The sequence below is a fragment of the Merops nubicus genome, unplaced genomic scaffold, assembly GCF_000691845.1.
Source record: "Merops nubicus isolate BGI_N331 unplaced genomic scaffold, ASM69184v1 scaffold3554, whole genome shotgun sequence".
NCBI classification, from domain to species: Eukaryota; Metazoa; Chordata; class Aves; order Coraciiformes; family Meropidae; genus Merops; species Merops nubicus.
The window spans coordinates 15,162-29,697 of NW_008603443.1; the positions used below are offsets into that span (position 1 = coordinate 15,162).

The window sequence follows — 14,536 nt, forward strand, 5'->3', positions numbered from 1 at the left end:
GTCCTTTGCAGCAGCACCTCGAGGCAAAAATAGAGCATGGAAACATCGTAAGCTGAGTCTTAAGTGCAATTACCTCTCATCTGTGGAGCCTGGGGATCAGGTTGCAGTTATTCTTGGTCTGATCTCCTCTAAGACCACAGTAATGCCACTTGGAATGACTGACAGGCCCTGGGAGTGAGGCACAGACCTGACAGCACCTAGAATCATAGAATCCTAATTCCTCTCATCTGCCAATGGCAAACTGAAACAGTCTAAAGGCTGAAGTCTTCTCCAGGCCTGCACCTCAGGCCACCTGCATTGTTACAGTTCAGTTTCTGAAACAACAACTCTTTTCTGCAAGTTGTTTCTGTTGTGATTAGATGATCAGTCCTCTCTCGGGATGTATTTTTGGCTTGCCATCTAGTTCCCAATGCAACAAAGTGTTGTGAAAGCAGTGAGACTCTTCTATCCAGAAAAATCCCTGCAGGCTGTTCTGTCAGGCTCTGTGACTTACCAACTGGGCTCAGTGACCTGGTGTGGGGCCTCATCTTTGCACTCTGGTTCTCAGTCTCAGCCACTGGGAAGGAACTGGTAACACAGCATCACTGTTGGGATGCTGTTTGGCATGTGTCTCCTTGCTCACAGATGTGTAAGAGGGGAGACTGGTGAAGTCTCACATGCTTAGTCTGGCAAGAGGGAAGGCAAGGTGACAACTGAAGATGGTCCTTTCTCTTTTTGGTAACAGTATGTGATGAAGCAGGGGACAACAGGCACAAATCCTGGCTTTGAAGGTTCATATAGAACTTTAGGAAATATTCACTAAACATATTACCTAGAGAGATGGTGGAATTCCCATTCTCAGAAGGTTTTTAAGGCTTTTCTAGACACAAAACGATACCTGATCTAATCTGTTGAGGATTATTTGGCTTTGAGTAAGACATTTTGTTACAGACCTCCAGAGATCCCACCCCACCAGCACTCCTGTGTTTAGCCCAAGGAGTGGTATCTTTTCAGAGTAAGCATTATAACACTTGCTAAGAAGAACAGATTTTACTGATGTGGTCTCCATGGTCACCTCTCTTTATTGCACTGCTGCTTCTGCATCATGCTGGGAATCTGCTGCGTGCACTGTGGGGGTAAAAATTTGGTAATTTCTGTGCACCTGACACACTATTCAGACATAGGAATTTAGAGGAGTGAAAAATCCTCTAAAGCCAATAGTGTAATGAGAGCAAGTTGAGACTTTGTGCAGATAACATATAAGTGTTTTTTTTTTCTTTACTTCTCCCACATTTCCCCCAGTTCTTAGTCCAGCTTCCCAACAGGCCCTTGTACTATTCAGATATAGGAATTTAGAGGAGTGAAAAAGGCCAATAGTGTAATGAGAGCAAGTTGAGACTTTGTGCAGATAACATATAAGTGTTTTTTTTTTCTTTACTTCTCCCACATTTCCCCCAGTTCTTACTCAGTCCAGCTTCCCAATAAGCCCTTGTAAATCAACCATGTTTTTGGTCTTTCTGGAGCAGTGGTCTGGGGACTAGGCTTCCTCCTGCTTCTCCTCTCCTTTTACACCAAGAGGCTGATCTTTCATGCATCATTTTCATTTCAGATTCCATTAAAAATTAGTAACACTGCAGGACTTTATTTTCCTGGTAACCTCATCCAGAAAGAATTGGCAAATAGTTAGGGAACTGTTGGTTAACGTCTTGTAAAAATGAAAGATTGTGTAGACTACAAAACAAATGTTCCCTTTGAGACTCCTGCTTCTGTGGTGCACAGACCACCCAACCCTCTTGTATCTTATTTGTTGATATCCACAAAGCTGCTTGCAGGTGGCTGCTGCTCACTCACAGCTTGTACCTTGTGCTCTTCTCAGTCACTTCACTTCAGTTGGCTGGCTCAAAGGTCCCACTCTTCTTTCATCTTGCAGTAAATATCATCTGGGTGCTATGAAGAATGTCAGTCGTATACACAAAAGTATCCAGTCAATTAAACAGTCCTGTTTAATTGTATTTAATGGCTTTATGAGATATAATACATAATTAAAATAAGTTCCAATGGTAGTGATTAATTTAAAACATATCAATACATTTCCAGAGGGCTGGGTTAAGATGTAATGGTGAAGGGTGTGGGGCTCATTGAGGCAGATATAATTTTTCTCTTCCTTCTAGTAGAGATGGAAGCTGTTTTGTTTTGTTACCACCTTGTTCTAGGCTTAGGGTGGTGATGGAGTCTCGTGTCACTGCAGTCCCATCTTCTCTAACATCTCTGGAAAGTTCTGCAGAAGCTCTCTCTGGTTTGATCTTGAAGGATGGTGTTCTCCTACCAACAACATGCACCACCAGAAAATCAGATCTAGAGGAGTTTTAGTCACTCTGTATAGGTAAGAGCTTGTTAGACATCTAGCTCAGCAGCAAAAATCTACCAGGCAGAGGGACTACGTTTTCACATCATAGCTTGGAAGATTTTTACAGACTTCAAATGCAACATAAATTGATTTACACTAAATTCTGGATTTCTGGATTTGGATTCTGGCCAAATTTCTGGATTTCACTGTGGCTGTGCTTTCGGTGCCTGTGTTTGGATTCTCAAAACTGCCTTTGAGGAAAATGCCCAAACAGTACAACTCTAGAGAACTGGTTTGGGTCTTTAAATTAGGAGGCTGAGTTCCTTTCAGACCCTGCTGAAGAGAATGTTCAGAGGGAAATCCAAAGCACCTATTGCAGACTCCTGCTCTGATTCCCTCCTCTGTTGGAACAAGTCTTTCTCCATTGAGCATGCAGGTGACCCAGTCTGCAGATGACACACTTCATTTCAGTAGCCTTGGTGCCTTCAGCAGGTGTCCCAATTTTAAGTTACCAACCACAGACAAGATACAGCTGACTATAGTGAGGCCTATTTTTAAAAACTGGCTGTACCACATCGTAAAGGGCACAAATTAATTGAGGCAGGGTCATACTAAAGAGTAGTGTATTTTACTGGATTAGAATCCTAGAATTGTTTAGGATGGAAAAGACCTTTAAGATCATTAAGTCCAACTGTTAACCCAGCACTGCCAAGTCCACCACTAAACTGTGTACTTCAGCACCTCATCTACATGTCTTTTAAATCCCTCCAGGGATGGTGACCATACCACTTCCCTGGGCAGCTTGTTCCAATGTCTGAGATACCTTTTGGTGAGGAGGAAATCTTTCCTAATATCCAACCTAAATCTCCCCTGGCACAACTTCAGGCTGTTTCCTCTTGTCCTATTACTTGTTACTTGGGAGAAAAGACTGGCACCCACCTTACCACAACCTCATTTCAGGTAGTTGTAGAGCACAATAAGGTCTCCCCTGAACCTCCTTTTCTCCAGGCTACACAAGTCCAGTTCCCTCAGCCTCTCTTCATAATACTTGTTCTCTAGACCCTTCCCCAGCTTCATTGCCCTTCTTTGGACACACTCCAGCACCTCAACATCCTTCTTGTAGGCCCAAAACTGAACCCAGATTTGTGCAGCCTCACCAGTGCTGAGTACAGATGGATGATCACCTCACTAGTCCTGCTGACTGCACAATTTCTGTGACATTAGTGACAGATGAGCAGGATTTTTTGAGCACAGGGCAACATCCCTTTGTAGGTGACTGCTGCCTGAGCACAAAGAGCACTGATATCCGTTCAGCCTTGCAGCACAGAGCCCTTACCTCAGGAGTGAGCTTTTGGTGGTTAGTCTTTCAGCAGAGTCTCTGTCTGGAAAGTCCCACAGTCTTGTCTGAGAGGTCTCTGTGTTTGGAGTTGAAGGTTGCACCCTCACTGTGGGATATGACCTGTTACTGTGTTCTGCAGAGTCAAAGAACACAAAACCCTTCTGAAGCAGTGTTAGAGGCAGAGTTTGCCATTTCTGGGTCCATAACAATTTTCTCTGAACATCATTGTTATAGTTGTGCTATCATTGACCTGTCCAGTAAGCCACCATTTAGTGAAGTATCTAGAAAGGGATCTAGACTCAGAAGAAAAGGTGTTGATGAAGATCCAAAGCATGTCCTTAATAAAAGAAGGAATACAGCCTTTGGACAAGGCTTCTCCCTAGGAATAACCTGATGCTGGCAGCAGTACAAGTGAAGGGCTTTTGCAAGTCACCCTAGACATTCTCCTGCCAGGTCATTACATCACAAGGTGGCAGGTGACTCAGGTATTGCTGTCTAGAAGAGGTAAAAAAGACAGCTCAGAATGCCCCAGCTTAAGGACACCTCCTCATTCTCCTCTGTTCCTCACCACCCCTGGCTAAAACAACAGCTCGTTCTTGAAGGAAGTGAGAACATACCTATATTATTCTGTAGTGACTGCAGCCAGTCCTCCATCAGTGTCTGAGAGGGTGCTGCAAAGAAATACTCTGCCCCATCTCTCAGCCTGTAAATAACAATGGGAGAAGGTGAATTGTAGCTAATCTTGCCTTTTAGCTTCTGTCCTTGTGAGTGGGGCAAGCACTGAAAGACATTTCAGTTGTGTTTCCTAACAACACACAGCCTTAGGTGACTGTGGGCAAATACAACAGTCCAGGGAGCTGTGTAGGTTTGTGTTAGTGCACTTCTCCATGAGACTTACCTCAACATGAAGGTGTTCTCTTTCCTGATGTAATTTGCCAGCCTCTCACATTTGGCACCAGGAATGCTGATGGACAGGAGTGTGGCCACGTTCTGAAGCAGGATGAAATGAAACCAGAATGTCTTCTGTGTTTTCTCTGCCAGGATTCAAATCCATACCAACCTGCAGGCTGACTACACACCCAGACTATCTTTTTCTGCATCTGACTTTATCACTAGGATCAATGAATAGGAAGAGCTGCAGAGGAACAATGGACTATTGCATTATATCTTGAAGCAAGCACTTCAAGATATGACACTATATCTTGATGTAACTATCACAAATAAGATACTTCTTTTAAGGAACATGTTTGAAAATATTTGAAAACTAATTATTCTTGTCTGATAGTTGGTATCAGTTGAACAGCTGTTGAATTTTCACTGAGGTGACATTTGAAAGAAAAGTGATTACCCCAGCTCCAAAGCAAAGCAAATGTAATTATGTTTTCTTTTAAATGCATTTTTTCATAGGTAAAACTAGAGCTTACTAGAAAAACTAAAAAAAACCAAATTACCTTAGATGCTTCTTTTTCATCATTATAGAAATCAAGCTTTAATCCATCAAGTTTTACGTAGAAGGATTTCCAAGACCTTGAGCTTGGCTGCATGAATAGAAATGGTAATAAAAGCCAATAATTAGCTATATATTTTATTGGAGTAGTGAAGTCTTCCCTGTGCAACTTCCACAGAAAGCCAGGAGCTGCCCATATTATGATCACAGAAGCTCTCTTGGTCATTATTATATCATGATGGGAATTTGGATTTAAGTTTCATTTAGCCTTGGAGGAAACAAACCACTTCTTCAAAGATTCACAGAAATCTTATTTCTCTTCTACCACAGCTAGAAATTACAAACATTGGGAGCATAGGAGTGAGGGCTTCCTCTGCCAGCAAACCACCATGTGCTCATACAGGGTCTTATGCTTGTACTTCAATACATTTTTTTTTCAGTTGATATATTGAAACCTGTATTTTCAGTTAGAGGAACATAATTAACTTGTTCCTACAGCCCAGGCTCTGGTTTATAAATCCAATAAATATGGACAGAGCATGTTCTGCATGGTTTTCATGACAGGCAAAAATTCCATGGTCTCTTTCTCTTAAGGACTTGACCAGGTACTGCCCAAGTCACTGGACACTTCATGCATTTTAGTGGCAACTGAATAAAACCCCCAGTCCTGAGCTCCTCTCCAAATTCCATTGTCTGTTTCTCTTAAGGACTTGACCAGGTCCTGCCCAAGTCACTGGACACTTCTTCATGCATTTTAGTGGCAACTGAATTAAACCCCCAGTCCTGAGCTCCTCTCCAGCTAAAGTTTATCCTGAAGAAGTCAGACCAGGTCTGGGCTGTATCTTGAGGAAATTAACCCAGAGTAGTGGCATTTGTTTCTACCTGTTTTCTTCCTGGCAAGAGCTGGTCTCTCTTTTGTAGGAATCCCTCCATGTGCTGAAGACTTGCAGAAACCTGAGACACACATGAAAATAGCTGTTTAACTTTAAAATGGTCCTTAGATATATGTTATAATTTCTGAAGGTCTTTCTAGATAAATTCCACACAGAGAAACTGATCTTTACTGCCTCCAGCCTTTACCCTCACAGCAGAGCTAGAAATTCTCTCTAGGTTGCAGTCACATCTCCAATATACTACCTAAATGAAGAGAGGTCATAGAATCATTTAGGTTGGAAAAGACCTTTAAGATCATCAAGTCCAACCATTCTAGAACCACTTGCTCATGGAAATTTGCTCTATCATGTTGTATTAATTATTTAATATTATTTTTAATATTATTCAATACAATTTTCTACTTAAATTGCTAAAGTTATACCACCCCTGAAACAATACTGGGTTACACCAGTGTGTAGTGTTGTACTGGCACACTTGGGTAGGTGGCAAACACGTTCCTCTCAAAGTGCAAGAGGGGAAGGGAACAATTTTTACCTGCCCATGGGTTCACAGAGCATGTCCTGCCTGGTGGGCAAACAGGAGCTGCTGGTTCTAGTCTTGCACCAGGTCAGCCCTTTGACAAGGCTGCCACTAAGTCCTGCCTGTTTGACTTCTAACTCAGTGAACACCAAGCACCACCAGCTCAGATGGAGGGTATGGGTAAATCAGCAGCCCTGCCTCTTTGTGAGACAGCATCTCCTGGTTCTTGTCAAGTGCTCTGCTGAGGATTCAGCAGCATGAGTAACCTCTAGGTTGGGAAAGAAAACCAGAAACCACGATAGTTGTCAAGACCTAGGCTATAAAGCTGAGCAAATTAAAACTGCTTTTAAGCTCTACCTAGCTGCTTCAGTAAATGACCTTTTTGGAAAGTCTACCAACTGCAAAGACACATAAGACTCCTCTTGCTGTTCAGATCCATCAGTGTATCCACTGAAATGCCCACTCTGTGCTCCTTGTGACTTTCACATGGAATTTCCTGTGTTCCCTTACTTTAACTAGTACAGGATAGCAGTTTTGTGAGGAGAGAGCCAGGAATCCCTGGGACTTACCAAAGATGTATTCTCTAATCTCTCACAAGAAGAGTTAGACAGCAGTAACTTTGGTGATTTATCTAGTGACCTTTGGTCAGGCTCAGGTGGAGCTGTCATCAGCTTTGGCTGCATATTGGACAAAAAGGAGCCTCTAGCACTTTTTTCCTGAGGTGACAAAAGGCCTGTGGCATGTGACTCTGACAGACTGCTGCTGTGCTGCTGATTTATGGGAGCTGGAGATAAAGGAGAGCTTAAAGGACTGTGATGTTCCAAAGCTGCAGCTTGTGGGCCCACTGTCTTTGGTGTAGGTGGAGTGATAACCTCACTGAGCCTCCTCTCAGCTTTCATTTCTGTTCTGTTGCTGCTCAGCACTTCTGGGGCTTCTTCAGCAGTGAATTGTTGGAATGTTGATGGAGACTTTTCAACAGGGGAGAAAATAGTTTCAAGTGGGGTCCTGGAGGGCAGGCTGGGTAAGGGCACAGCTGGCAGTGGTGTTGTGCTCTTTATTTCCATCACTTTTGGTGCTGTATTCCTTTTGTCAGATGGTTTTCTTTTCAGAGAGGGAACCCGTACAATCTTGCCTTTATCCTTCTGCTCACTCTCTTCTGTTTCCACTTGTCTCAGAAGATTCATCTCCCTCTGTAGGACACAAGTATTAGGATTTTAAAAACTACCTTTGTTACATTCATAGATATTTGCCTAAGATCTTTTTATTTTAAGCAGGATAGTTTTTCAAATACACTCTCTCCTGGCAATGACTTTTAAAGCCTGTAACTCCACTGGCATGCTTTACTGCTATGTGCTGAGCATCTTTTTGTTGCCCAAACCATAAATCTCAAATACACAATCTCAAACACAGTGAATCCTGCCCTTGCTAAGTCATCTAGAATCATAGCATCACTATGGTTGGAAAGGACATCTAGGATCATGAGATCCAACCTTCCTCCCAACATCTCCCTAACCACTAGACCAGAGCCTCAAGGGCCACATCTACTCGTTTTCGGAACATTTCCAGGGATGGTGACTCCACCACCTCCCTGGGCAGCCCGTTCCAGTGCCTAACTACTCTCTTAGGGAAGAAATTCTTCCTAATATCCATTTGAAACCTCCCTAATTACTGATCCAATCAGTAATTTGGGAGAAGAGATCAACACCAACCTCACTACAACCCCCTCTTAAGTAGTTGTAGAGAGCAATAAGGTCTCCTCTCGGTCTCTTCTTCTCTAGACTAAACCACCCCAGTTCCCTCAACCAGTCTCCCTAAGGCCTGTTTTCCAGCCCTCTCACCCCTTGTTGCCCTTCTCTGGACCTGCTCCAGCACCTCCATGTCCTTCTTATTCTGTGGTGCCCCATCACCCTTCTATTTCTCACCTTAGTTTTCCTGCTTAGCTGAGCAAATTTCTCCTCCTGAGCTGCCAGCATCTTTTCAAAGTCATGATGTTTCTTCAGCAAAGCCTCCACTTCAGACACTGAATCCTGAATGGAAAAACTATCAGATCAGGAGTCCAAAATCAAGTCCATCAGAAGAGATTATGCCTGAGATTTTCAGATTTACCCATTTTATTTAGCCAAATGATGATTCTGAAATTTTTGTAATGGATTGTCTAAGCCCTTGGTAGTGTGTGAAAAAGCTTAATTTGCACTGTAAGGTCTGTCACTTGCAGTCTGCCTGCTGTACATTAGAAAAAGAACTCAAACCACAACCTCCTTTTTTTCTGCAAAGCCATATGGTGCTATGGCTTCCAACTGTAACTCTTAACATACAGATGAAGTACTTGGAGTCCAGCTTGTGCTAGACAGAGTTTATTCCTGCCCCACTGGGTCTTAAACTTCTGCCTTGCTCTCTGCTTGATTTTTGATACCTGAATTTATGACAGTGTTTTCCCATCTTATTAACCATCAGAAGGCACTCAACAATGAGGAAAACCCCAAAACTATGGTGTTTAAAGAGGAATTTACAAGCTAGCTGTCTAGCCATCTATGCAGAGCATTCTACTGCCCAACAGGAGGTGAGAAAAAAAACCCTTTTTCCTTTAGGAACAGGCTCTCAGCATGACAGGAAAGGTTGAACCCTCTGCAAGCCATCTTATTACATTTAAAAATGGTCTGGAATCCCCCCCAATTTTCTACTGTCTTCTGTAAGCCACCACCTCCTGGAATCCATCACCATATAAAATGCAGCAGCTGTCCTGGGCTCACTTCTGTGAGAGGACAGAGCTCCTGCCCTTTGTAACCTCAAGGGTGTATTACAGTTTAGATTGTGATTAGCTTGAGGCCTGAGAACAATACGTGCTCCAAGCACTCAGTATTGGCTGAAAGGCATTTCAATAGTGTTGCACTGTTGCTACTCACCCCATAGTTAGGATCTGAAAGAAAGCTCTCCTTGGTAGCCAGCCATGCTTCTGCTTGTTCCAGCTCTCTGCGGAGCAATTGAATCTCCCAGTTTTCTATATATAACTCCTTCCTCATCTCCCAGCTCTCCTTTACTTTCTTCATCAGCTCTGACAGCTCCAGCAGTTTTTCTTCAATCTAGAAAAATAACATTTGTAATGCCAGGAGGTGAAAAATCCTATCAAACTTTGATGTGACAGCCAAGTAGCATTTAATCTGCCCTCATGATGCAGAAGATGACCTCTAGATAACTTCATGGTTTTAGAAAGTTTAGAAAGGATCACTGAGTTCTGATTTTTCTTACTTGAAATCATTTAGCCTGTGTGTTCTATAGCATATTCCACACACTGTATGACCAATATTCTGCTATATGCTTTCCCACGATGAAACTTTTTGCCCAGGCAATTTGTATTAGAGAACTAGTGAGAACAAAAAGATTCAACAAATATATCCATTTATGCAAGGAAACAATGGTTTTAGAAACCTTAGAAAGGAGTTCTGATTTTTTCTTACTTGAAATCATTTAGCCTGTGTGTTCTATAGCATATTCCACACACTGTATGACCAATATTCTGCTATATGCTTTCCCACGATGAAACTTTTTGCCCAGGCAATTTGTATTAGAGAACTAGTGAGAACAAAAAGATTCAACAAATATATCCATTTATGCAAGGAAACAATGGAGAACTTTAAAATGTGGAGAGTTTTCCAATTCCTTCTAGAACAGAAGTAATGTAATCTTGCATGAATTCTGAAGATGTTTTAATAGTGTGATCTCTGGATCTACATACAAATATGGGACCGTTGCAAAGGTCAAATTTTAAAGGTACATCATAGATGGGATCACAGAAATTTTAACATTCTTGCCTGTTTGGCTCTGTAACATATCTGAAGAATTACAAATCTTCTAGTATACTCAGGCACACTACTCCATCTTATAGCTGATTGCACTGATGTATTGTATCCTGTGCAATTAAATGATAAAATCTCATTTATGTGGCACATGTTTTCTGTGGAATAGTGATATCACCCTCCCACTCAGCTGTAATCAATCCAGTGACTATTCTTTTATGGTCAGCTTCAAAATCTGTTTTTAGAGGAGTGAGAACTTGATAAGGTCTTACTAATAACTAATTTTATTTTTCTACATGTCACATGAATCCTGCAGCTTTTAATAGTAGAGAACCCAATTGTCCTGTTCAGTTCTGTTTCAAGAGAAAAACAAAGCTACAGCTCCTCCCTTTTTAATGTCATCTTTGTACATATTTATCTCATCAACACACCTCCACAGACATGAAATGTCCATTCTTCACCAGGTCACCTCCTGCCCGCTGCATTTCCTCATATTTCAGCCACTGCTTCTCCAGCTCCCTCTTGTATTCCTGGTGACGTTTGATGAGCAGTTCAGCCCCCAGCACATCACTTGCCAGCTCCTCAGAGATCACCAGTGCATGCATCTCGTTGGCCCAGGCCCTACAGAGTAGAGTCAAAAGGGTAAAAAGAGAAAGAATCTGAGCACTTGTGCAAAGAAACATATTGACAGATACTTTTAAAGGACTTTTTTTTCCCTCTGGGAGCTTTAACTGGCATAAGCCAATGCAACTTGATTTCCCTGAGCACAAGATCTATGCCCTTGCATAGTAAATGTCCAATAGTCAGTGGTAACCACTTCACTGTCTTTGTATTTCTACTCCTGTCATGGATTAACTCTTTCATTAACTACACTGACTTAAAAAGGTCCATATTTCTTCTGTGAGAATTCCTGTTTGAAAAATGCAATTTCTATAAAAAAAAATATATATTTTTTATGAAACTGACATTAAAATGATAAAATATAATAGTTTAATGTTAGTTTGCCACTTTGAGTACAGCATATTTCCACTAGTTATTTCAATTTTTACATTAGACCTCTGCTTAGAGATACTTTGGCATGATTGATTTAAAACAAAATGAGACTTTTAGCTCAAGGTATCTTTTTAAAAAGTTGTTTTGTAGATGCCTTAAACATTCAGTATTTTGTTCTAATTCAGGTTAAAAAAGGAAAAAAAATAATACTCAGCAATTGGATTCTTGCAAAAAAAACCCTGATAAGAATGAACAGTGGGATTAAATACACGTGGGCAAAACACTTGCAGCACTTGAGCGAGTACTAACCTGTTCTAGGTTATTTTTAATGTAGTTGCTTTCACTCTGAGAAAAATGGGTATTGGTGTCTGTCTGGGTGTACAAATGACTTGACTATGTGGAACAGACTGCCCCATTTTCCTACAGAATCATTAATAGTTTCAGTTGGAATTATGAGGCTAGGAAATCTAACCATAGTGACAGAATTCTCAAAGAGTGTCTAGGAAACACTAAAAACGTGGGTTTGTCATGCACACTGTGCTGAAGTGGAGTGGCATGGTCACCCCTGATGCATCATAAATTCTGTGAGGTGCTGTCATGAAGATGTCATGTCTTATTATTCAAAGAGATTTGCAAGCAAGCTGCAGAGCACCTGGGACAGGAGTCAAATAACTAACAGGTCTAAATTCAAAAACAGGAAAGACAAGGAATTAGGCCCACTGCCAAACTCAAGGGGCTAACACATACATCAGCTCCCTGCAGTCATTGAAGTAGAGCTGGACTTGTTCTGCCTGGCTCAGTCTTGCCTTCCTCTCCAGAAATTTCTTGTCCAGGTTTTGCCAGCACTCATCCACATCTGTGAGCCTCTCCATGATGTTCTCCTTGACTTGAGGGTACGTGCGGCTGAGGTGCCAAGCCTCCCCCCGGATCCGCTCCAGCTCTTTCATGATGGCTCCTAGATCTCTCTGGAACAAAAACAGGATGGATTGTAAGACCATGTCAACACTTCTATCTGTCAAAAGCAGATTTTAAAGGTGGTGCATGTCTTTTCTAGCCACTGGTTATACAGAGGCAGAAATATGACTCTGTCAAGACTTTTCCTCATCAAACATCAAAGAAGCTTCTTTAGATGGATTATTTTGATAAGTGTGGAGTTGAAGTATCTTGTAGTACAGATGACACCTTTGCAATTATAACAACAATTTGGAACAGATTTTAGAAGATAAGCTCATCTGTAGAAGCAAAAGCATTCATAATATAACATCCCAATGCTAAAAACAGGAGGAAAGGGCTGCCTTCTGTGAAGCATAGAGAATATTTCAGGGTGCAATAAATTTATCTTTTGTTGGCCTGCAAACAATAAACTTGGGAGGATTCAAATCAAGCATCTGTCTCTTTTTTTTTTTTTTTTTTTTTTCTCCCATTTATGCTTTTCTGCCTGTGCTCCATGACAGATCCCCTTACCTCTACTCCCTCAAGCTGGCTGAGGAGTGTCTGTACACCTGGAAGATCATATCCATAATCTTCTATATCAACCACTGCCTCTTTCTCTTGCATCCAGCCCTTTACTTCATCCACATCATGATCATACTGGTGAACTTCCCTGGCTGCTCTTAGGTTCTGGAAGAAAGAAACAGTTTAATGGTATTAGTAGATAGCATGTCTGCAGCACAAAATGGGGCAACCCTAAAGTGTCCTGATGCAGTAGAAACTGAACAAATATGGGAATGAAGCATCTTCCCAGTTAAGTCACCTGAAAGTGAGGTATTCAAGCTAAGCTAATTTCCCCAAGTTCTCTTTGTCAATGTAAAGAAACAGATGTTTCCAAAGAGCAGTTTATCCCTGTGTAAAATGAAGGTTCAAAGTGGAGAGCATGAATTGCCCTCTAAAGGGAGTTCTCTCAACTGCAAAAAGTGTCCTAAAAATCTTCCTTGGAAGAGAGGCCTACACTGCAAATAGTGAAAATAAGAGGGGTTAAGTGAAAATTAGGTTTTCTGAAATGAGAGGATTAAAAAAGTGTTCTAATACTGTTTTACATTCAAACTACATATTAACAATTCTCATGCATTAACTGCTGCCAACAGCCAATAATCTCCCATACTCCTTGACTTCAAATAACTAGCTCAGTAAAAATATCTGAAGAGTTTTTTTCTTGTTTAATAAGCTGAAGTAGTTCAATAAAGAGTCCAATAAGTGACAGAGCCAGACTCCTGTTAGTGGTGATAAACTGTTAGTTTGGCATAGCTTTTGAAGAAATCAGAGCTAGCAGTGAATTAAGGAAAACAGAATTACTCTTGGCTGATAAATACCTTCCAAGTATAAGACTTGCCAAGAGCAGTAGGGTAAGCAGTGGCTATAAAGGGAAGAGGATCAAGAAATAATAAACCAGAATACATGCATTGCTTTTTCAAACCTTGTGCTTCAACTTGAACAATGCATTGATTTGGGAAAGGAAGAAGGGCATGGGAAACTGCAGGGAACTCAATGCCCCAGTTTTTCATGTGTTTCTTACCTCTGTCCTTGTCTGGATGGCATGGCAAAGTTTCTCCCATGTCTCATTCATTTGCTTTGTTCTCTTCTGGATAGTGTCCATCTTGCTGTGGCCTTCCTTCTCTAGTTTAGATGCTAACTCATTTAAGGAGACAACTTTGGAATGGCCCAGAGGTTTCACCTCATTTACAAAATCCTTAAACTTTTTCTCCAGCACCTGTGGGATAAATGGGAACACAAACTTAGATATTAATAATTCCTGCCTACTCCTATGGGAGAGACAGAAGAAGTCACTTCCTCTGTGCTGTATAACACAAGCTATGTGTTGCAGTCTGTGTGTGCAAATCACTTGATAAGTCCAGAAGATGTGGAGTCAGAAGTAGGCATCTATTGCCTTGATCATTTAACATCTTCTGTCACAGAAAAAAATGACCCTAAGTCCTGACAAACAGATGCTACCCAGACCAAAAGCTTAGAAACATAACCTGTTAAGCTGTCCACATATGTAGCATTCATTGAGGAGTGGACACTGTGTACACTGAGCAGAAATTTATCCTTGAGATCAGTAACTAGAGGCATGAATGCTGCATCCCAGTGTTTTCCACTGAAATTGTAACAAGACTAGGGCTCTGGTCATGCAATTTTTTAATCCCTGTCAAATTTATGATCAGGGCCAGCAGTGAAGTGTGCTGATCTCACTTTATCCCAAGAAAAAGCTAACTCTCTGATGCACC

The 14,536-nt window shown here is 41.5% G+C and overlaps 1 protein-coding gene across 1 annotated transcript in view; it reads right to left on the reverse strand.

Moving 5' to 3' along the window:
* Positions 1-2,114: 2,114 nt before the first annotated feature.
* The window catches only part of LOC103771353 (spectrin beta chain, non-erythrocytic 5-like), a gene marked incomplete at its 5' end in the record, with an annotated part of 68,603 nt that continues 56,181 nt past the window's right edge, over positions 2,115-14,536 (reverse strand). The window contains 13 exons of the mRNA XM_008938646.1: positions 2,115-2,301; positions 3,663-3,798; positions 4,283-4,368; positions 4,564-4,655; positions 5,117-5,203; positions 5,995-6,066; positions 7,095-7,715; positions 8,448-8,552; positions 9,429-9,605; positions 10,751-10,940; positions 12,060-12,277; positions 12,777-12,932; positions 13,825-14,019. Coding sequence (XP_008936894.1) covers positions 2,115-2,301; positions 3,663-3,798; positions 4,283-4,368; positions 4,564-4,655; positions 5,117-5,203; positions 5,995-6,066; positions 7,095-7,715; positions 8,448-8,552; positions 9,429-9,605; positions 10,751-10,940; positions 12,060-12,277; positions 12,777-12,932; positions 13,825-14,019 — 2,322 coding nt within the window. The remainder of the gene's footprint in view (positions 2,302-3,662; positions 3,799-4,282; positions 4,369-4,563; positions 4,656-5,116; positions 5,204-5,994; positions 6,067-7,094; positions 7,716-8,447; positions 8,553-9,428; positions 9,606-10,750; positions 10,941-12,059; positions 12,278-12,776; positions 12,933-13,824; positions 14,020-14,536) is intronic.